General features: G+C 36.4%; 4 protein-coding genes across 4 annotated transcripts in view; all 4 read right to left on the bottom strand.

Moving 5' to 3' along the window:
* ZNF215 (zinc finger protein 215) overlaps positions 1 to 24917 on the bottom strand; it is a 141867-nt gene that overhangs the window by 64648 nt on the left and 52302 nt on the right. The window lies entirely within an intron of this gene.
* The window catches only part of LOC133098595 (olfactory receptor 10A4-like), an 85842-nt gene that overhangs the window by 8653 nt on the left and 52272 nt on the right, over positions 1 to 24917 (bottom strand).
* LOC133099346 (olfactory receptor 10A5-like) lies at positions 2468 to 3433 on the bottom strand. Its single transcript, XM_061202935.1, is given in 1 exon segment — positions 2468 to 3433. A coding segment is annotated over 1 exon segment (951 nt). The 5' UTR covers positions 3419 to 3433.
* On the bottom strand, positions 18674 to 19642 carry LOC133099345 (olfactory receptor 10A5). Its single transcript, XM_061202933.1, has one exon. The coding sequence runs from the start codon at positions 19625 to 19627 to the stop codon at positions 18674 to 18676; it is 954 nt and encodes a 317-aa protein (XP_061058916.1). The 5' UTR covers positions 19628 to 19642.

Below are 24917 nucleotides of genomic sequence, written 5' to 3'. Positions count from 1 at the left end.
AAGATCAGTTACTGCATGTTTGGGTGGATGTTCCTAAAAAGTGAAAGGGGATTCATAACAGGGATATGAAGGAAAGAGCTTTAGGCTTGACTTTTCTGGAAAAAAAATCTCTCTTGTACCTCTTTTATGGATCTCCCCTAGACTTTCAGAACACCTGTACTCTACCATAGGAACTGGTCTAGCTCTAGAATCAACCCCCCTCTCTTGAGTGGGATATTTCTCCACACGCAATCCACCATCAAGTCCTATCAATTTTTCCTGTAAAAGATATTTTGAATCAATTTCTACTAATACCACTCTATTCCAAGTCATCATCATTTCTCAGCTAGATTATCCATTCATTTACTTATCTTGCATATACTATTGAAAAAAAGGAAAATAATTTCATTGTATGTAACTTTTAATTGGGCAAAGCAAATCAGAATAGATTGAGTAAAGTGACAGTCTTCAATATCTAAGTAAATGTCCTGAGACCTTGGCATCAGGAGCTCTCTTAGCTGTTTTTAAGAGAATTTTAAAAGTATGCCTGTACCTTAGGCTTCATCCACAGAAAGGGGCACCCCTTGCTCTGTGTAGCTTGTGGCTCGTGGAAAGTGGTACTGACTCCCGTGGCCATATAAGGGCTGCCCCACTGGTTTAGAGCATCACATCCGTCTGCATTGTCTCAGCACCAAATACTCTTTTTCTAAATAAACCATCGTTGGCAATTTTATTCTACTGTTTGTGCATGTTGCCTATCTACTGTGGCAATCTCCAGCTTCTCTGAGCTGCATGCCTGGACAGTCTATGTTGTCTCTCCATGTACCAGTTATTCTTTCTGTTAATGCTCTGGCTTCAAATTTGCATATATTTTCAGTGATCTGCCTTAACCTTATTTCTCCATAGTATTTTAGTGTGAGTTTTGCAGAACATAAGGTTTCCAGGAATGCCTATGTTGTAGTAAAACAGAAACATTTATGCAGCATTCATTTTCAAAGAGTTACAGGTACATTGGGGGAAGACAAACATGTAAAAATAAGTAGAGGATAGTAGACACAGAATTTAACTTGTGTATTGACAAACTTAGAATAGATGCATGTAGGATGAGCAATTTATGCTGCTTGAGGAATTGCAGTAGACCATGAAAGATGAGATGGATTTGGCTAAAATGAAGGTCAAAAGAACCTTTTGAGTAGAGAAAATAGAGTACCAAGACATCACCGACTGCTAATCATCTAACCTATGAACTCAGAAGTCTAAATGAAATGCATGACTTTTCTCTGATTTACTCACGTATTCCCTCTGTATTCTTCAAAATTTATTCAAATTAAAATTTAATTATGTTTCTTTACCTATTATATAAGCAAAATTGCAAATGATTGATGACAAATATTATTGATGTGGCTGTGAGGAAACAAGAACTCTCATAAATTGCTGTTGAGAGTATAAAATGGTACAATCAATTTGGAGGGAAATGTGCCAATATAGCAACACTATATATGTATTTACACTTGGCCCAATAAATCCAATTTCTAGATTTCCATATGTCAGATACACTGGCAAAAGCATTAAAAGGCACATGCATAAAGCTATTCTTTGTAATTGTAAAAGACTCATTAAATAAACTATGGTGTATCTACAAAGCAGAGTACTATGAAGTTATAAAAAGAATGAGGAATCTTTTTGTGGTTAAAGAAGAGCTATGCTGGAGTTAGCTGGATCCATTTTAATCCTTAATGAAAGCAGCATCATGACTGAAATTTATGATATTACTTCAACAAGGTGTAAGAACCTAAGTTAATGATTAAGAATGATCATTAAACAAATAACCACTGAAACCCCAAATCTAGAGAGAGAGCCTGTGGAAGCTCAGGTCATTCTTCCTGGGATAAATAGATTGAGGAATAAATCATTACTGGACCTATAAAGGTATAGGTATGGGAATTATTGACCCACTTTCCTATATCCATACAATACATACGAGTGAGCTTGAAAGAACTAACACTCCCTCAAGGACATGAGAACTAAAATAAGGCAGTGAGGAGAATTATGTATCGGGAGGACTCATAGGGTTTCCTATCTGGTGAATGCAGTCAGATTTGCCCAAAGGAAGACAAAGTCACAAGGTAATTTTTGATGGGTTGTGCCCTCTTTTATTATGTGTGTTCCCATGTTAGGATTATAAGCAGTTTCATACTGTTCACAGTGTGAACACAGGAATGTGAATATCTGGAATTACTTGGCCACAGAAGTGTTAAAATGATGATAAGAAAAAGAATGTAAGTCCATAATGGGCAGGCAGAGGAGGTTTCCAGGTGGTAGTGACAGGTCTAAACTACCTCTGTGTTTTCACTGAGCTTTCCAAAGCTTTCCAATAGTCATTTCAGCAGCTGGGTTTCATCATAATGGAGATAGGCAGAGGCAGAGGAATTCTAAATATCAAACTGATTGTTCCCTATTCGAAAGACTTTAATCTTTTTCTTAATGTCTATGGGATGCAGTCTTTAAGGCCTAGGGCCTTGTAGAAGGTTCGGCCAAGGGCATTCTTCACCTCATTATTTCTCAGGCTGTAGATGATGGGGTTCAATATGGGAGTCATAACAGTATAGGACAGTGATAGCACCTTCTTGCTCTCAGGAGAATTATTGGACTTAGGACGGAAATAGATGAGGCTTAAAGATACATAGAAAAGGGAGACAACAAGGAGGTGGGAGGAGCAGGTAGAGAAGGCTTTGTGCTTCCCTTTAGCTGATGGAATCTTGAGGATGGCAGCAATGATGCAAGTGTAGGAACATAGGATCAGCAAGCAGGGTATCATGACGACCAGAATGGTTCCAACAATGGCATAGATCTCAAACAGTGCTGTGTCTGCACAGACCAGCTTCAGCACAGGTGGGCTGTCACAGAAGAAGTGATTCACCTTGGTGCCACAGAATGGAAAGCTGAAGAGCCACGTGGTCTGCACAGTAGCTACAGGAATGCCTGGAAACCAGGAGGCAACAGCCAGTTTGGTGCATGTCTTAGGGTTCATGATGACTGGGTAGTGCAAGGGATTGTAGATGGCTAAATAGCGGTCATAGGCCATGATTGCCAGGAGGGAGCATTCAGAAACCCCAAAGAAGAAGAAGAAATACATCTGAGTGGCTCAGCCAAGAAAGGAGATGGTTGTGTCCTGAGCAATCAGGGTCCCCAGCATCTTGGGCACAATGACTAGGTTGAAGCCAATCTCTAAGAAAGACAAGTTCCTGAGGAAGAAGTACATGGGGCTGTGCAGCATGGGGTCAGCCAAGGTAACCAGAATGATGAGGCTGTTTCCCAGCAGGGTGACCAGGTAGACGATTAAAAATGTCAGGAAGAGTAATGACTGTATTTCAGTAGGTAGGGAAGAGAAACTCATGAGGATAAACTCATTAACTCTTGTCCAGTTTCCTTCAGCCATTGATATAGGAATGAATTCCAAGCTGTGGTCATAGAGAGAGATTCTTGATTGGAAGAGTCAGATTCTAGATTTGTTGTTTGGATTCCTTTTAGTGTTAGGGAAAGAGGCAAGATCAGGATCTCAGTTGCAAGACAAAGGGCCTTGTGTTGTCTAAGAATAAAAGCACAAGGAAGAATGGCCACAGCGTGAGCTCTGAAATGGGCCTAGGTCAGTTTTTGGAGGAGTTGATATGTCTCTATTTGTACATTGACATATAGGGAAAGTTTATGCTTAATCCGAACCACAAATTCCTGAATGGGCCACCAAAGGGCCCATTTTGGGAGACAGTGATATTCCTGAAAACACCTAAGCTTTTGAGAAACAAGCCCGATGTTCACGATTTCATTAAAGAACACATACATGTGAATTTATCAAAACTTTAGAAATATATTTATGATTATGATGCAGAACAATGCATCTAATTACTTTTCTACTCTTCATGAATCTTTTTTTGCCTGGCTAGAATTTTGGAGGTGAATGAGGAGCTAGTATGTATTAACATATGCGTGTGCTCTTTCCTTGTACATGTGCATTTTACAGGTGAGGAAACTGATCCCAAAGAAGTTAATAAATAACAATTAGAGTGGCATATCTGGAGTCCAAACCACATCTGTTGGATTCCAAAATCCTCTGATTTCTATTAAACCATGTTTCACTGAACTGTTCTGACTTGATCTGAGGATTATCTCATTAATGGTTAAGAGAATTACAATTGGAATTTCTGCAAAATCACATTGAAGATAGTAGAAAAGAGAATCAACATCATTAACATCAAGGTGTCCAGACGCAACTGGGTCCCCATTTTACATTATTTGTCTCTAATTTGCAACTGATTATTAAGAGGCTCTTCTCTTGTTATCTTGGTAATCTAAAGTATTGAATTCTAATGGAGACATTATGAGATGAAGTTGGAAAATGATATGGGCCAAGAGGCTGGGATAAATTTAAAAGGAATTAGATGTGCACGGAGAACTATAGTAAGAACAATACGCATTTAATAACAGAAATAAAAACATAACTAGGAGCAGTAAAAACCAAAATTGACACAAAGTAAAAGAGAAACAAGGATGTGGTCAGTTTTGGGTATGTTACATCAAAGGACTTGGTTCTGTGCTAAGGAATTTAGACCTTGTCCTATAGAAAGAGAGTCACCTGATTATTTGAAGCAGGGGAGTGATATTGTCATATTTTCCATGTAGAAAGACCACTCTGACATCGTTATGAGAATGGATGGTATAAGGTGGGATAAAGGAGGAATCAGCAGCTGTATGCCTGGGATCAGGAAGACCAGGTGGTATGTTCATCCTTCAATACTATCTGTTTTCACTTAAAATCCATTTTCAAGCAGTAGAGTGGCTAAATAATGAAGAGAGACCAAATATTAGTCAGGTCATGTTTGAACTTCAAGGTTATATTTAAAACTCCAAAACATCTATGCAGGTAGAGAAAATCATTTTTAGCAAAGAATAATGATTGTACTGATCTAAAGTTTCTCTGAATCACTAAAAATTAAAGGAATCAATTACAGTGTTGAGTTCAACTTCAGAAAAACCAAACCTGTCTTTAAAAAAATAATGAAAAAAATCAATGATGCAGCAAACAGAGAATCTCAGAAACTCTCCCAGTGTCATTACAAGACAAGCCAGCCCTGTGTGTTTCAAAATAAGCAGCAGAGAAAGTCATGGGAGATATGAAGGCACAACAGCTTAGATTAATCGGATGAATCTAAGACATCAGAGTGGTTGTTCCCCTTCTCAAAAAAGAGTCTGGAAGAAATCGGAGAGACATTGAATTGTTTTACTATGTATTCTCAACAAATCCCTTAGAAGATATTAAATATTGAATAAGTACTTATGAAAATGACAGCCTTAGGTCAGAAAAGACCACCTGGGGGGAAATCATGAAAATCAAATTAAAAGGTTATAGAGCAGAGGGACTTCCCTGGTGGCGCAGTGGTTAAGAATCCACCTGCCAATGCAGGGGACACGGGTTCGAGCCTTGGTCCAGGAAGATCCCACATGCTGCAGAGCAACTAAGCCCGTGCGCCACAGCTACTGAGCCTGCGCTCTAGAGCCCACGAGCCACAACTACTGAGCCTGCGTGCCACAACTACTGAAGCCCGTGCACCTAGAGCCAGTGCTCCGCAACAAGAAAAGCCACCGCAATGAGAAGCCCATGCACTGCAACGAAGAGTAGCCCCCACTCACTGCACCTAGAGAAAGCCCGTGTGTAGCAAGGAAGACCCAATGCAGCCAAAAATAAATAAATAAATTTATTTATTTAAAAAAAAAAGGTTATACAGCCCAGTGCTAGAAACTTAGGAAAACTGAATTAGTGAATTAGAATACAAGTTTGAGAATATATACCTCAATTACTAAGAAAAATTATGGAAAGACAGAAATGATGAGAAGAATAATGAAGTAAAAGACAGTAAATAAAATCAATTTAATAGGCATTCCAGAATGATGTAACAAAGGAGAGAAGAAAAACAATATTCAAAGAAGTACTAGAGGAAAAATAAACGTCTTTAAGCTAAAGGAAGAAATGACTTTTTGAACTGAAAGAATCCCTAAATACAAACAAATTTCTAAAAGATTCACACAGACATATGTCCTTATACTAATAATTTTTTTAAAATTTTGAGGATAGGGAAAAATTCTAATAACCAGCCTAGAAAAAGATCAAAACAAAACAATAAACAAATTAAAACAAATCCTGTAAACCACAACCAAACAAAAACTCTGGCCCAAGTACAAAGGCAAAATATAAATCAGGGAAGTTCTGTGTCAAGGAGATGGGGTAGATATGCTTTTCCTTATTCTTCCCATTAAGTATATCTAAAAACCATAGACATTACATATGAAAGAAACATAAAATTCTGAAAAGTGGGGAAAAGAAGGTAGACCACCTAGGTACCTCAGAACTCAAGGAAGGCCTTGGTGGTGAGTTCACTGGGTTTTCTTTTTGCCTCCTATATCCCAGACTTAGAGCCGCAGATGTGAGCAACACTGAAATGCCAATAGGCACAGACAAAAAAATCTTGAACGGAGTCTGCTCTCATTAGCCAAAGGACCAAGAAAGAGTCAGTCTAGCAAGAATTTTAGACAATAATCCATCTACTCCAGCTAAACAGTAAAGAAAAAACCGTGGCTCCACATCTACTCGCAGCAGGAAAGTTTCAGTGGGAAACTTAGACTTTTCCCCTCAGCAGCTCTAACAGGTTCCCCAACCCATCTTCTGGGTGGTATTAGAGAAGGCCTAGTGGGGAGCAATAACAAAGCCCCCCCCATCCCATCCCAGTGATAGTGGAGACAATGTGGGAAGCCTGAACTTCCACCCCCAACTGGCAGTGATGAAGTGGCACTCCCACTCCCTTTCTCTGTAGGAGCAATGTTAAAGGAAGTCAGCTAAGAGAGAAGGTTTAAATAAGATTCAGAATATCATAACATAATGTCCAAAATGTCCTGGTAAAATGGTAAGCAAAAATATGCATAGATATAATAGACTTTCCTTCTCCTCTCGAGTTTTCTAAATTATGATTGGTAGTTGAAGCACATTTATAACACTATCTTATATGGTTCAAATGCATGTAGAAGAAATATTTAAGAAAATTATATTATAAACAGGGGAGGTCAAAAGGATGTAAAGGAAGGTAAGATTTCTATACTTCACTCAAACGGTAAGATGACCACACCAGTAGACTGTGATAAGTTAGGTATATATAATGTAATAACTACAGTAGTTACCAAAAAACCTATACAAAAAGATATATTTAAAAGAAACACTACAGATGAATAAAAATGGAATTATAATAATGCTCAAGTAACCTAAATGAAGGTAAGAAAAAGAAAATAGAGAAATGAGAGAGCAAGCAGAAAACAAAAAAATAAAATGGCAGACTTAAGCTCTTAACATATCTATCATTACATTAAATGCAGATGTTCTAAATACACAATTAAGGGACAGAGCTTGGCAAAGTGGGTTAAAAAACATGACCCAACTATGTGCTGTTTACAAGAAACTCACAACAAATACAATTACATAGGTCGTTTGAAAGTAAAAAAAAAGGAAAAAGATATATCATACAAACAATAATTTTTAAAATGCTTATCCAATTATTTATAATTTGTAATTATGACAATAATATATGACTTTTTTCAGAATTTGAAAATATAACATATGTAAAAATCTCCCTGGATCAATCTCGCTTATGAGTATAGATGTAAAAAGTCCAAATAAAATTTAATTCAAGCACAGTGAATCCAAAATTAAATCTCAGTAATACATTATGCCAAAGTAGAATTTATTTCAGTAATGCAAATGTGGTTTACAGTTAATAGAGTTCATTCTCCCAACAATTCAATTAGAAACATGTTAATCTCAGTAGATCCTAAAAATATGTTTTATGCAATTTAGTATTTATTTCTGATTTTTTAAAAATCAAAGTTTTAGTCACCTAAGAATAGAAGATTACTTTCTCAATAAAACCTGAATGTTTATGTAAAAATAATAGCCAACACTATACTTATAGGTAAAACATTAGTGTGAAAGTTCTTGAATTTGGGGGGTTATGCAATATTTTGAGAATCTGACAAAAACAATGGTATCTCTTTCCTTCAAAAAAAATAATATTGTGTTTATTTTGGAGGAAATCTCATGTCTCTTGAAGCCCATCTCGAGACTCCCATGTTAGTTTCACAATAAGTTTTGGCGACTTTAGCCATGCAATAGTACAAGGAAAATAAATAGGGCATAAATAGTGGAAAGAAAAAGATAACATCATTTCAAGAAGAAGAAGAGCTATTAATACTAAGAAGTTCAATGCATTGGCCAGTTATAGGGTAGATATATCAAATAAGTAATTTTCCAATATTCATGAAAAAAAAGCTAGTTGGGAAAAAAGTTTCACTGTATCAAAAAAATACGAAATACTTTAGAATAAGCATGTTAAAAATAGACCATTCGTATGAAATTTAGTATACTTATATAATGTTAGAAAAATGTGTTGGGCAAATTGAGTGCCATATTGTCTTTATGAAGAAAAAAGTAGTATTGTAAAGATGTCAATTATTAACACATTAATAAGTAAATTTAATGTGATTTCAAAAATATGAAGAAAAGTAGAGCAAGAATTATATGCACCAGCAGATATTAAAACATGTTATTATATTTTCTCATAGTATTAAAATATCTTACTATGTTTATTTGTGCATGTTTTGGAGAATATCACTCTAGGCAAAAAATTTAAACAGAATAAATCCCAGGAGCAATGCATGTATACACAGCTGTGGGGCAGCTCTGGGGCAACTTGAGGGGAAAATAAATGTTACATTCTCACTTTAAATAACACAATAAAATATAACCGATATGGAAAATGATATAAATGTTAGTAGGAAGCTCTAGCTGAATTGGAGAAAATATAGGTTAATGTTTAGCTTTCTGAAGGTCTTTCTCACACACATTCTAAAGCAGAATCCAAATAAAAAAGAAAAGATCCATTGATTTCAACATATAAAAATTAAATAAGTTTAAACATTAAAAGTTTAACATAGAAATTAAAAGATAAGTTTCAAATGGAGACAATATCTACAAGGTAAATGTCAACAGATTGTTACAAACTACCCAAGAGAAAATTAGGTAAATCTATAATCATTCAAGTCACATCATCAGAAATCAAAGGCCAAAAAAAGAAAAAGAAAAAAGCTCAAAGTCATCAGAAATCAAAAATAATGTTTTAAAAAGGAGATCATCTTTTCTTTAACAATTTTAAATGTGATATTTATTTTGGGTAAAAGTGAAATATAAACATTCAAACACTGTAGGTCCAAACAATAAGTGGATTTCACAGTGTATATCAGAGACTCTTTGAACTAGCAACTCCATATCTACAATTTTAGATTAAGATTACCTGCAAATTTTATCTACTAGAATGCTCATCTCAGCTTTATTTATAATAGTGTAATCGAAACAAATAACCAATAAAGGACAATCTAACTATATAAAAATAGATAATTTATATATATATTATACATGTATTACATAATACATATAGAAAGCCTTCAGTTCTGTTTCTTTAATATCTTAGTGGTGTGGTGCCAAGTGTTTTAAATTTCTTCTTCACATTTTATATTTTTTACATTATCCACAGTGAAAATGTATTGCTTTTTATTTGAAGAACAAATACTTGAAGATTATTAAGAATAAAATAGAACACAAAACAACCCATAAACAAAACAGAAAGGTAAATGACAAGCTGGGGAAAATATTTGCAATAATAGCAATGAACAATAAAAAAGTGTTTGGCTACCTAATATATAATGAGCTACAGAAATCACATTTAAAAAGATGCAATCTCCCCAAAAGAAAAATAGAAGGCACAAAGTTTTATTTCACCAAAAAGTGCCAATGGCCAGTAAGCATATGAAAATTACTCTATTTTGCTAGTAATAAAATTAAAAATTAACATAGAAATTCAATTTCTTCACCAAATTTGAAATATTTAAAAATACAATACTCAGTGCTAGTAAGGTGGTATAGTAAGCAATATCTTATTTTGTTTGAGGCTGTGCAAATTAGCCTCAATTTGGCACAAATTGTGTGAGGATCCTATAACGTTCATACATTTTGATTCAAGAACTCCTCTGGTAGAAGAATCGGAGGCAATGATTTTACATGCTTGCTCAGTGCTGACCATTATAGTGATACCTTGAAAATGATCATTAATAGATAGATGAATGAAGGGTGTAATTATAAAGCATGACTTTAAGGAAAATCGTGCACTCATTTAAATAATTTTGAAGAACACTTAACGGTGTAGTGCAATAATCACAGTACAATATTAATGAAAAAACAAGATGCCAAAACTGCACACATATAAATTTCTAATTTTGTAAATATGTGCTTGTATAAAAAGGATGAAAGGTTATAATCAAAATTTTAAAGTGATCTACTTTAAGTGCTGAAAAAAAGGGATTTATTTTCTTGTTTCCATTTTCCTGGATTTCTAAATCTTCTACAGTGAGCTACATTTGTTATATGATAGCAATAACAACATTAAAAATGAAAATGATGATGATCATAATGATGAAGCTGCAATATTTACTAACAATGTAATAGATTTATGCTTTGGGCTTTACATTCATTCTCTCATTTTCTTTTCACAACAACTCTGTGATTTAAATGCCATTATTATCCTCCCCATATTAGAGATGAGTGAAGAAATTTAATGCAGATACATAATTTTGTAGTTAAGAAACTTTGTAATTACATGGAAATGACAGAGCCTGCACTTAAAACCATAATCAGAACAAAATTTATAATAAAAACAACACTTGGGTTTTCAACAAAGCATGTAAAATGAACCCAACCTAAACATTTAAATGTCATCTTTGGTCCCAGAACTTCTGTAAACTACTGGGAAGAAGAGATGGCAGCCTGACTTGAGGGTGGGAGACATTGCAGAACTTGCTGGCCCATGGCAGGCCCATAGGCTCCTTGTCAGTCGCTCTAGAACTTCTGCAGGAATATCCTTCTGCTAATCATCTGACTGTCACAGAAGTATAAACCCACTCTTCTAGGCTTTCTGCACCCATAGGATTGTCCTAAAGAAGCGGTCTATTCTGATGTGCTCTGCCTCATGAATATTCTACTGAGGCAAGTCTTCCTTGAGTTAGAGGACGGTCAACACTTGGAGGAGATATATGTCCTCTCAAAACCTGCAGGGACTGAATTTTTTCTGACCCAGAAAGCTTTAGAGGACAGAATTGGAGAAAAAAAAGAAAAACCCTGGGTAATCTCAATCTTCTTGTGGTCTCAGATCTCACTAATCTTATGACATAGAAACGAGAAACTAAGGGCCAAGGAGGAGAAGATTGATGAGATCTTCCCAGTGTGGACAAAGGAATAGAATTAGATGCCCCATCAAACCCTGCCAAACCTTGTCCAGTTGAGCAACTGAACCTGGAGAGGGGCCCTGGTTGATTCAACCCTTGATAGAAACCTTACCTGTGCCCAATAGGGAGATCTGCCTTGTTTCCCTCTACCTGACACCTATGCTTCATGCACGCCCTTGAGTGTTTGAAGAACTCTGGCTCTGCTGTCAGATGAATCAGAAGAGGAACCAGGGAGGTCTTTCTCCCTGTCTTGGATAGCCATTAATGACTGGACCTGAAGCCAGGTCACTGCTGCCTTCTCTGTGTCAGGCGTGAGTGAGCAGACTAGATGGGTTGGCCATGCTCCCAGTCCTGACTTAGGAGATCTATTCCCAGCGGTGCCTCTTTTGTCCTCAGGGCCAAGTGAAGGGCTGGCACCTGTATTTTCCCCTAGGTGTTTCTGGGCTCACCTTAGCTCCTCTTCCTTCTCTTCCTCAAGGGTACCTGAAATTTCTTGACTCTACTGTCCTTTGGGACCCTAAGGAATGTCAGATTCCAATAGGATGAAGTTCAAGAAAGGAAAACCATACTGTAAGCATGTGGTATTATGTAAAGAAAAGTACAAACATTTTGGATTCTGAGTGACCTGAGTTTAATCCCAGCACTGGACCTGTCTGAGTTGTGATGCTTAGCAGTTTTAAAAGTTTATTTAAAAAATCAAGATGAAGAACATGATATATACATTATACCACAAAAACTGCATATATTTTATAAAAAGAAAATTTCAAATACATAAATAAAATTATTTATTAGAAAATTTCTGTAAGGATATACAAAAAATTGATAATAGTTGCCTCTGGGCAATGAATTTGGGTAACAGAGATCAGTATTGAGAGGGAATTCTACTTCTGGTTGTATATAAATTTATATTGATTGAATTTTTTACTTAAAACATTTAAAGTTTTGAAGTAATTTTAGATTTATAAAACAGTCAAAGACAGTAAGAATTATTAATATTTTTTACACTTCATCCATTTTCCCCTAATTTTAATATCTTACATAACCATGGTTCATTTCTCAGAACTAAAAAATTAACATTGGTACAATACTATTAAGTAAACTGCAGGCCTTATTTGAATTCAGTCAATTTACCCACAAATGTCTGGTTTCTGTACCAGGAATCATTCCAGAATACTATATTGCATTTAGTTGTCATATATCCTCATTTTTTTCCAATCTGTGATGTTTTCTGTGCTCCCTTATTTTTCATGACCTTGGCATTTTTGAAGAGCAACTGGTAAGGTATTTTGCAGAATGTCCCTCAATTAAGGTTTGTCTATTGTTTTTTCATGCTTGGACTTTTTTTTTTTTTTTTTTTTTTGGTGAGGTGGGAACTATACCACAGGGTGAAGTGTTCTTCTCATCATATCACACCAAGGTGTGCATGATATGAACATGACTTATCACTATTCCCTTTTCATGGTCTATTCCACAGAAGCAAGTTACTAAGTCCAACCCACATCCAAGGAAGGGGAATTAATCTCCACCTCCAGGAGGAAGGAGTCTGGTGAATTTCTGTCACGTGCAAATTTTGGATTTTTTAATGAAATGGAAAGATATCTAAAATGAAAGAAAACTACCATGCTGAAGGGAACCCTCCTATGCTGTTGGTGGGAATGTAAATTGGTGCAGTCACTGTGGAGAACAGTATGGAGGTTCCTTAAAAAACTAAAAATAGAGTTACCATGTGGTCCAGCAATCCCACTCCTGGGAATATACCCGAAAAAGATGAAAACTCTAATTCTAAAAGATACATGCACCCCAATGTTTATAGCAGCACTAGTTACAATAGCTAAGACATGGAAGCAACCTCAGTGTCCACTGACAGATGAATGGATAAAGAAGATGTGGTATATAGGTACAATGGAAAATTACTCAACATAAGAAAGAATGAAATACTGCCACTTGCAGCAACATGGATGGACCTAGAGATTATCATACTAAGTGAAGTAAGTCAAAGACAAAATCATATGATATCACCTATATGTGGAATCTGAAAAAAGTGACACAAATGAATTTATTTACAAAACAGAAACAGACTCACAAACATAGAAAACAAATTCATGGTTACCAAAAGGAAAAGGGGGGGAAGGGATAAATTAGGAGTATGGGATTAACAAACACACGCTACTGTATATAAAATAGATAAAAAACAGGGTCCTACTGTATAGCACAGGGAACTATATTCAATATCTTGTAATAACCCATATAGTAGAAAAGCATCTGAAAAAGAATATATATACATATGTGCATATATATAAGCATATATATATGAGTTACTTTGCTGTACACCTGAAACTAATACAACATTGTAAGTCAATTATAGTTCAATTTTAAAAAAAAGAAAGAAAACTATGATTCTAGTTTCTTCCATTGATTCCTAATCTCATGACCTGGGGAAAATTATTCCATGTCTTAGTTTCTCATATACAATACCTGTTGTGAGAAGGAAATGAAATAAAGTACAGGAAGTATGTCATGCACTGGCAAATATCATAAATGATAAGGTTCCATCAAGATACTATTTGACCTGGGACTTGAAGGTTGTCACCAAGGAGAGGAAGGGACATTTCAGTTGACTATATAATGACCAACATCACTACTATTACTTCCACCAACACTATTTCTGCAATTACTGACTTAGAATTTTTGTATATACTAATTATTTTGCTTTGTATATTTTTCCTTTTTGTTTTTAGCTAGCTAACTCCTACACAATCTCCTGATAGCACTTTAAATATCACTTCCTCAGTGAGGTCTTCTCTGATCCCAAAAGCAAATTAGCACTCTCTCCTTTTATTCTTCCTCCAGAGCAATATGTTATTTTCCTTCATAGCAATGATATCAATTTGTAATTATATATTTATTTGTGCAGTTCTTTCTTTAATATCTCTCTTCTCCATTGGACTGTAACGTCCCTGAGAGTAGGGACTTTGTTTTGCACATCCCTGTAAATTCTGTACTGAACAATGAGTGTAAAGCAGGATTGGGAAGTGAGCATGGAAGCAATGAGAACAGTGAGGAGACTCTTACGATATTACTTTAGAAATGAGGGCCTGGCTAGTGTTGTGTAATGGTGTGTAATGGCAGTGGCAATGAAAATGAGAATTGAGCCAAAGTTGGAGCAAGAAGAACTTTGCCAAGGAAGAATGAGCAGGATTAGGAGACTGGTCAAACACTTCTAAGATAGCTTCTGTTGAAGTGTAGAATATAACATGGTACAGCACTGTGCACGGTACTGTCTTTTTATTTTATAGCTGTTTGTATATTTGTCTGTCTCACAGCCAGGAGCTCCAAGAGGGCAGCACCTGGTTCAGTGTTATACCAAGACTCAGTCTGCGAATATTCACTGATGAAATGAAAGAAGATGTCAACAAATGGTGAGGTCAAAAAGAGGAATAAGTAACAAGAAAAATTTTTCAAGATTTGGAGATTGGGAGCATGGTGCTAGATGTATGCCTTGACAGCTATGCAGACATGTCCTAGAGGCAGCTGGAAATATGGAACTCACATTCCAGTGAGCGATCAGGGCTAGGGAAACAATTTGGGAATTCTCTGTTCATTCATTCATTTATTGAGCACCTACTGAATTCCAGGCACTAGACGAGCCCTCAGTAATACAAACATGAATGATGAACTGTCCTTACTGTGTTCTCTGTGCACATGAAAAATACAATTGCAATGTCTTTCATGCCTAACAGTGATATATGCAAGATGCCACATGTGTTCAAAGGAGAGTAAACTTGGATTTTCTTAGAGGAATCAGGGAGAGATTGATAGAGAAGAAAACACTGGAGTTTATTCTTAAATGATATGGAGATGTTAACTTGGTATGGGGAGTAGGGGATGAGAGACAGGAATTGTAGACAGATGAATTGAATAAAGATATAAAGATTTAATAATCTTGTCTACCTCTTGTTGAAGATTTATTCTGTTCCAGGTAGCTTTATTTAGAGAATAAAAATAACTTTGTTTTTCCTTTCAATGATCCCAAAGAAATAGTTCACCATATATAATATATATATATATATGTTGGTCTTAAAGGTTTGTTCTTCTCCTATGATTCTCTTTAAAATCCTAGAGATTCTACCAAAGAAAAGGAAAAAGTTATTAGAACTAATAAGTGAGCTTAGTAAGGTCACAGGATGCAAGGTCAACATACAAAAATCTACTGTATTTCTATACAGTAGCAATGAATACTTAGTCCCACATGCACTTAAAATTTTAAAGTGATATCTGGCTGTTGTATGGTGTGCTCTATTAAGGTCATTTTGGAATAGTTTATTTTTAGTGTTGCTCAATTCTTTTATGTTCTTACTGATTTTCTTTCTACTTGTCCTACCAATTAATGAGAAATGAGTAGAGAAATCTCCCACTGTATATGGACTTATCAACTTTTCATTTCAGCTCTATCATTTTTTCCTCTATATTTTGAAGCTCTAATCAGGTGATTACACATTTAGGCTGATTATGGCTACTTGGTGAATTGTCCTCTTTGCCACTAAAAGTTGCGCCTGTTTATCGCTAGAAATAGTAATGGTCACAATGCTTGGATCACAGTAAGAGATCAATGAGTACAGGCAAAATAAACAGAAAATTTCAGGGATTTTGACCCACTAAATCCACTGTTGGAATTTTATCTCAATATGGTGGCTGAATAAAATTTAAAAAAACTTAAAATGCTAAAATGTTCATTACATTACTATTTATACTGGAATACAAGAAACAGTGAATTATAGAGAATAGAGAGCATATAGATTAAGTAATGGCACTTATACATGGTGACATATTTTACAGCCTTTAAATATTATTCTTACAAATAATTGTAACAGTGTGAAAAGAAATGCTTATGATTGGGGTTAGGAGCTTATATTCATTACCCAATTTAATCCTTACAACAACGCTGTGTGGAAGTTACCGTGATTATCTCTGTTTTTAAATGAGAAAACTGCTTTATCTACCTAAATAACTTGTTGAGTGTCCAATCTGTTAACCTCAGTTATGACATTAAGTGATAAAAAGAATTATAAAAATGTGCATGCAGTATGTCTGCAACTGTCAGAGATTATTAGAAGTAAGTACAGTAAGGTGTTATCACCATTTGTCTCCGAGTAATGAGAATTAAGTGATTTTTTTCATCTTTCTACTTTTCAGTTTTTTTCCAAATTGTAGTGGGAGTGGTTTGTTGACTACACAATATAAATAATCGCATAATATAGAATTATATCAAAGACATTATTTGGAACAATTTTATAAGAATACCTTCTATAATAATCCTTGTCAAGAGGCAATGAAGCTTCTTTCCTTAATGTTTTGTTATAAAAACTGCTCATTTAACTTTAAACAACAATTTGTTTTAGAGCGTTCTTTATTACATTGTTATTGAATATCATAAGTCACAGCTAGCTTGCAATGGGGGAAAACTGTAGCTGATGACAGAATATCAGCTTTAAATCCCACCTCTACTATTTGCTGACTATATGACCATGGGATTATTGGGACTTGTTACATTATTTAAAAATATAAATGTATTTAAAAGGGATTGTGTCAGCATTAATTTAAATAAGGTAGGAGGTGCTTGATGAATATTGGAGTTGGAGAACAAAACAGAGAAATAAGGAGATGGACAATTATGTGTAGATTCCATACATTTATGCTTTGAGAAAGAGAAGACTTTGAGGCAACGTAGTGTTGGATCTTGGTACTTCAGTATTTGTTTCAAAAAGCTGATGATCAAAGTCAGTATGGGTCTAGTTTAGGTTAAACAATGTTGTGTGTCAAGAAAAAATGGGAAGAGGTCAACCCCTATGTACAATGTGGTGGTCTATCTTAACTACTCCCTGAGTAAAGAAAGAGTTACAATTTACTGATGCAGTTTAAACTTGGATTAAGTTCATGTTCCTCATATCGTTTTCACATATACTAATGCCTACTCAGGTATCCCCCATTCTGCAATTTTAAAATATTCTTTTACTCTGAATCTGAATTAATTAATTAGGTATGCATTGCATGGTACTGAAAAAGTCAAGACCTAAAATTTAGGGCACCTGAATTTTGTTCCAATTATTTATGATCAAATATCTTTGAACCTTGCTTTCCTTCACTATAAAATGAAGGATTCAGATGAGGTAATTGCTAAGAGCAAAAACTTATCTACGAATATGCTAGGGCTGTCATAAATACATTATTAATATCTAGTCATAAAAACAAACCTATGAGATAGGTATTATTTTTATTTGCATCATTTTATAGATGAGGAAAAAGGCATAAAGAGTTTTAAGACTTTACTCTGGTTACTCAGCTACTAAACGGCAGAGTGGGATATGAACACAGGCAAGGTCAAATAGTCAAATGTTATGTAATATTCCGTTACTTCAGGAGTTCATAGTTTTTTTCATAATTTCAAATGTTGATGAAATGATAAACTTCTGAAAGCAGAAATTGTGTTTTGTGGTCTTTTGTATTTTCACATCAATAAACACAGAGTTTTAAAATTAAAAGGCACTAAACTAAGCAAAAAATAACAGTTGTTAATAAGGCTTATACTGGAATAGTTAGGATCCATTGCAAGCCTTGAAGAAAGCAACACCAGGATTGAAATTATGTTTGTGAAAATTTGAAATTACTTCAACAAAGCTTAAAAACCTGAATATAGAATGAGAGAGAAAATTGGAAACTCCGATTATTCTACCTGGGAAAAATAGCCTGAAAGGAGTTGATTAAGGATAGTGGAGTTATGAAAAAATAGTCATGGGGATTAGTGATCCACTTTTCTCTATCCACACTGAATACCAACAAATTTAAAGCCAAAGCTGCCTCAGGCATGTGAAATGAAATGAATGAATGGGAAGAATTATGTACTGGGGGTGTATGGCCTTTATTTCTACTGAATGGAGTCAGGACTTGCAGAAAACAAGGTAAGGTACCAAGATGACTCTTGTGTCCCAAAGTTCACATTACAAGCAGTTTTATACTGTCCCCGTTGTATGTTACATTTGCACACATTAGCAAAGTATATAACTAGATTGGTCACAGAAGTGTCAAAATAGCAATTGTACCAATAAAATAAGGAATGTAAGTCTATAATGGGCAAGCAGAGTTAAATGGCATATAATAATGATAGGTGTAATCTACTTCTGTGTTCCTTCTCTCCACTGGGCTTTTCAACAGCCATTTCAGCAGCTGGGTTTCGGCGCAATGGAGATGGGAAGAGAGGCAAAGAGGAATCCCAAACATGAAACTGATTGTTGCTCACTTAAAAGACCTTAGTTGTACCTCAAAATGTCTACAGAATACAGTTTCTGAGGCCTAAAGCCTTGTGGAAGTTCCGGCCAATGGCATTCTTCACCTCATTATTTCTCAGGCTGTAAATGATGGGGTTCAACATGGGAGTTACAATAGTGTAGGACAGTGATAGCACTTTTTTGCTCTCAGGAGAATTATTGGACTTAGGACGGAAATAGGTAAGGCTTGAAGATATATAGAAAAGGGAGACAACAAGGAGGTGGGAGGAGCAGGTAGAGAAGGCTTTGTGCTTCCCTTTAGCTGATGGAATCTTGAGGATGGCAGCAGTGATGCGAGTGTAGGAACATAGGATCAGCAAGCAGGGTATCATGACGACCAGAATGGTTCCAACAATGGCATAGATCTCAAACAGTGCTGTGTCTGCACAGACCAGCCTCAGCACAGGTGGGCTGTCACAGAAGAAGTGGTTCACCTTGTTGGTGCCACAGAATGGAAAGCTGAAGAGCCACGTGGTCTGCACAGTAGCCATGGGAATGCCTGGAAACCAGGAGGCAATAGCCAGTTTTGCCCGTGTCCAAGGGTTCATGATGACTGGGTAGTGCAAGGGATTGCAGATGGCTACATAGCGGTCATATGCCATTGTGGCCAGGAGTAAACATTCAGAAACCCCAAAGAAGAAGAAGAAACACATCTGAGTGGCACAGCCAAGAAAGGAGATGGTTGTGTCCTGAGCAATCAGGGTCCCCAGCATCTTGGGCACAATGACTAGGTTGAAGCCAATCTCTAAGAAAGACAAGTTCCTGAGGAAGAAGTACATGGGGCTGTGCAGCATGGGGTCAGCCAAGGTAACCAGAATGATGAGGCTGTTTCCCAGCAGGGTGACCAGGTAGACGATTAAAAATGTCAGGAAGAGTAATGACTGTATTTCAGTAGGTAGGGAAGAGAAACTCATGAGGATAAACTCACTAACTCTTGTCCAGTTTCCTTCAGCCATTGATATAGGAATGAATTCCAAGCTGTGGTCATAGAGAGAGATTCTTGATTGGAAGAGTCAGATTCTGGACTTGTGTTTCAGACTCCTTCTTAGTGTCAGGGAAAGAAGCAAGATCAGGATTTCAGTTGCAAGAAAAAGGACCTTGTGTTGTCTAAGAATAAAGACACAAGGAAGAAAGGCCAGAGCCTGAGCTCTGAAATGGGCAATGGCTTATTGTTCCCCACTCTTATTCTTTGTGATCCATTTTCCACTTTGTTACCATATTTGCTAAAACAACTCGGATCATATTCACACACACCCATTTTCTGCTGCACACTTAATACCTTTTTAGCAGGGTTAAATGAAAGGTGTCCTGAGGAAATGGAGTGGAGTTAGATGGAAAACAGTATAAATTTTCCATGTATACCTATTATATATCCCCCTTCTTCAAAATTCATGGTGTTTATCTTCTCCATCTACTGCCCAAAGCTGTACTTACCTTTTTTGTATACATTTAAAGACTTCAATCCTAAGATAACTTGAGAGTGTATATAGTAGAAAAAGTCATGTTTTTTCATGTTTTGTTTTGAGGTGACTCAAATAGGAGAAAAAATGGCAAGGGGGTGCATAGGAAGAATGTCTATAGAATGTAGTAGTTTTAATGCAGTTTTTCCCCTCCTTTCAATGTAAGAGCTGTATAGTATTTTATATCATATAATGCCTATTCCTTCTTGCCTAATCAGATTATGAGGTAACAACCTTAGGATCTTTCTCCTCAGTCCAGCAAAGCTGTAATTGACATTTCATTGTCAGGACCCAGAATATCCACTGGCTTTCAAAATTAAGATCTGAGAGGAGTACTGTAGCACAACTAAGTAGATAGTGAGTGTGTCCCAGGAGATTCCAACTACTTCTCTTTCTAAAGTGGACAAATTGGAAAAAAGAAACATATTCCCACAAAAATTCTGTGAAAAATAAGAAGAACATTAGAGTGAATGTTTGAAAGATAATACTCATGAATAAACAATTAACTTGGACTATATTAAATAAGAGCTGGAATCTTAAATGCTATGAAAAAATTCAATATTTATTCCACTTCTGTTGAGGTACTGGCAATGTGATGATTGATTTCTCCCTGAAGCTTAGAATCTAATGGAGGAGATATTTAAATAATCAATTATATTAAATCACAATGAAGGTCTTGATACAGTAAGTATACGGTATCTTGTTTGGGGGAATGTATAAGGAGTAGGGACACCTAATAAATTCTCTGATGGCTTTCTAAGCAATAGGGATGAAAATGAAGTTGGCTAAAGATGTGCAGAACATCTAGGGTGTACATTATTATGAAACTATAAAATTGAAATTGTGAAAATATTATAAAACATAAAAACCACTGAGCTTTTTTTTTTTTTAACTGAAAGCATTCCTTAATACACACACACACAGAAAATAATGGAAATATACCAATATGTCTTGATCTTTGTGTTATTTATTTAAAAAAAATTTTAGGATAGGGAAAATTTCCTTTAAGCATTCAGGCAGGAAACAAATAAAAACAAAAAAGCAAAACCACATAACACAATCAAAAGACATTTCAGGCTCCCTGCCAGTCCCTCCAGAACTTCCAGAAGAACATTCTTCTGCTAATCATTAGCTGACTGTCTCAGGAGGAGGAACCCTCTCTTCTAGGCTTTCTGCACCCATAGAATTGTCTTAAAGAAATAGTGTACTTGATGTGATCTACCTTGTGCATGTTCCAGTGAGGCAAGTCTTCCCTGAGTTAATTAGAGGACAGTCAAGACTTCAGGAGGTATATGTTCTGTCAAAGCTGCAGAGACTGGAATTTTTCTGAGCCAGAATGCTTTACAGTCAGAACTGGAAAATAACCTGGGTAATCTCAATCTTCTTGTGGTCTCAGATCTCACTTATCTTATGACACAGAAAGTGGAAACTGAGGCTCAGGAAGGTGAAAAATGGTAATATCTTTCCAGTGTGGACATAGGAATAGAATTAGGTGTCATGACAAACCCTGCCAAATCTTGTCTAGTTGAGCAACCAGATCTGGAGAGGGGCCCCTGGTTGATTCATCCCTTGGTAAGAGCCTTACCTGTGCCCAATAGGGAGATCTGCCCTGTTCAGCTCTGCCTGACACCTATGCTTCATGCACGCCCCTGAGTGTTTGAGGAACTCTGGTTCTGCTGTCAGAAGGACCAGAAGAAGAACCAGGGAGGTCTTACTTCCTGTCCTGGATGAATAATTAACAGCTGTGAGACAGGAGGGAATGGAACAGGGCACAATCCTTAAAGAATAACACAGCCGTTGAGAAAAATCGGTTATGACAAAAACTGGTTAGAACCAACCAGGCCCGAGGTGGCAGAAGATGCGACTTCCAGTGGACCTTGAGCTGTACTGTATTACAATGTGCTCACTGTACTACATTAGCATATGCTAAATGACACCCCACAGGCACTATGACAGTTCTGAGGCCGACAGTAAAATGCCAAAAAGTGGGTGATGACCCAACTCCTGGAATTCTCTGCCCCTTTTCCAAAATAGTTGGAATAATCCTCCCACTTGTTAGCCTATGAAATTACTCAGCCCATAAAAGCTAGTCACCCCATATTTCAGGACCATTCTCGCCTTCTGCGTTGGACCTCATTCTGCCTATGGAATGTGTACCTCTCTCAATACACCTGCTTTCACTTTACTATGGATCACTCTTGAATTCTTTCCTGCATGAAGCCAAGGACCCTCACTTGGTGGCACATCCCAGGAACTTGCCTGAGACTAGGACATGACCACCCTCTTGTGCCCCATTTTCCTGAAACATCTTTACAAAGGAAGAGGAAGAAGGTGGTTTTCTCCCCTTTCCCACTTTTCCTTTGATTATAAAAATGTAGTCCACTTAGTTCTGGGGGCAGAGCCCTCTTGCTTGCCACAAGCATCTTATATTAATAAATCTACTTCTTACCTATCACTTTGCCTCTTGCTGAATTCCTTCTGTGTCAAGACATAAAGAAGCTGAGCTTCATTAAGTCCTGAGATGAGTTGTGATGTTTCAGCCCTAAGATTGTGGATTTGAGTTCCATCTGAGGTGCAGTTGCAGTTGGACCTGAATCCAGGTCACTGCTGCCTTCTCTGTGTCAGGCATGAGTGAGCAGACTAGATGGGTTGGCCATGCTCCCGGTCCTGACTTAGGAGATATATTCCCAGCTGTGCCTCTTTTGTCCTCAGGGCCAGGTGAAGGGCTGGCATCTGTATTTTCCCCTAGGCATTTCTGGGCTCACCTTAGCTCCTCTTCCTTCCCTTCCTCAAGGGTACTGACCTTTCTTGACTCCACTGTCCTTTGGGACCCTAAGGAACGTCAGGTGCAATTGGATGAAGTTCAAGAAAGGAAAACCATATTCTAGGAATGTAGGATTGTGTAGAGAAAAGCACAAACGTTTTGGATTCTGAGTGACCTAAGTTAACCCCAGCACTAGAACTCTCTGGTTTGTGATGCCTAGCAATTTTATTAAGCTCTCTGAGTTTCCGTTTCCATATTGCTTAGACAAAGATAATATGCTTATTTTACAGGGTTGGTATGATGGGGTGGGATATATTAACAAGGATGTTAATGTACTCTATTACAGCATATATATTACTATATCATGAATATCATGTTATAATAACTTTCCCAATAGCCAGTAATTGTTCAAAACAACTATTGACTAATTACTACATGACAAGCATTGTTACAGACCCTTAGAGAGAGGAATGAACAAAACAAAGTCCCTGTGCTCATAAAGCTTACATTCAAATGGGGGAAGCCAGGCACTGAACAAATAAGCAATTAAGAACTTAAGACTAAGTAGTTGCTATACACAAAATCCAGGATGGAAGAAATAGAAAACTGCTGAAAGAAAGGGCTCAATTAAATAGACTTCCTTTATTACAGGATCTTTTTGTCTTTTTGTTAATAGTAGGCTGGTCATTGTTGAGGAAGTTGTACAAGCAGAAGATATAAGCCCTTGTCCAAAGGTTGATCAAGTGACTTGAGGCTACTGGCTTTTGAGAAGCCTAGAGAGCAGTACGGGATAGAGCTAGTGATTCAGGCTTTAAGAGTCATACAATTTTAGACACAGGAAAGGTTATACTGTTTCTTATTATAGTACAATTTTTAACACTAAAATATTGTAAAAATTGTCTTAATTCCATCAATAGGCAACTGATTAAAAATTGTAGGTTTTCCATTGCAATACTATGCAACTGTGAATATATTAATGTGGGATAAACTCCAAGATAAATTTTTATGTGAAAAAAAGCAGGGTGAAGGATATTGTATACACATTACACAAATTACATCTATTTAATAGAAATAAATATTATAAACCTACATATAAAATATGTAAACAGTAAATTTCTCAAAAGATACACAAGGAATTGATAATAGTTGTTGCCTTTGGGCAAGGAAAGCGGGGAAGAACAGAGGTCAACCCTGAGAGGGAGATATTTTGATTGTGTATTATTTTGTACTTAATTTTATGCACATTTATTAAATTTTTAATAAAAATAAAAGACACTTGAAACAAAACAACACTTTTATTCTGGTTCCTCCCCTATTAATTTCTAGCCTTATGACCTAGAGAAAGATATTAAAATTACTCCATGTCCCAATACCTGTTGTGAAAAGGAAATGCAATTAAGTATAGAAAACATTCCAAGCCTTGGTGTATGTCATACAAAGCAGGTTTCATCAAAGTACTGTTTGACTTGAGACTTGAAGGTTTCCATCAGGGAGAGGAAGGGGCATTCCAGTTGACTGTAAGATGACCACATCACCTTGATTACTGCTATCATCACCGTTTCTGCAATTACACTTAATGTTTGTCAGATTGGCTTCCTTCTTTTCCACTAATTCACTAAACTTTCCTGCATTAGGATCTTTGCATAGGTTAATTCATTTGATTCTAATGTTTTTCCTCCTAATTTTCACCTGGTTAACTCCTACTCAATTTTCTGATACCACTTTCTGATTTTCTGTTGTTACTTCCTCAGAAGAGTTCCCTGACCTCCTTGTATTAGGAGTCCCATTTATTCTTCTTCAGAGAATTTTATTAGTTTACTTCACAGCAGTGGTAGCATTGTATAATTATATATTTATTTGTGAATTCTTTGTTTAATCCTCTCTTAATTGAGGGATTCTGTAAATCAGTACTTAGCAGTGAGTGTAAAGGACGATTGGGAAGAAAGAATGCAAGCCATGAGAATAGTGAGGAAGCTTATATAGTAATAATTCAGGAACAATGGCCTGGCTAGGCCAATGGCA

The sequence above is a fragment of the Eubalaena glacialis genome, chromosome 10 (assembly GCF_028564815.1).
Source record: "Eubalaena glacialis isolate mEubGla1 chromosome 10, mEubGla1.1.hap2.+ XY, whole genome shotgun sequence".
In the NCBI taxonomy this organism is placed as follows: Eukaryota; Metazoa; Chordata; class Mammalia; order Artiodactyla; family Balaenidae; genus Eubalaena; species Eubalaena glacialis.
The sequence above is the reverse complement of the archived record's forward strand: the minus strand, read 5'-3'. Positions and strand labels throughout refer to the sequence as shown.

Bases quoted from the DNA above. Each gene is read 5' to 3' on its own strand.
- LOC133099345 (XM_061202933.1), bottom strand. From the start codon at position 19,627: ATGGCTGAAGGAAACTGGACAAGAGTTAGTGAGTTTATCCTCATGAGT.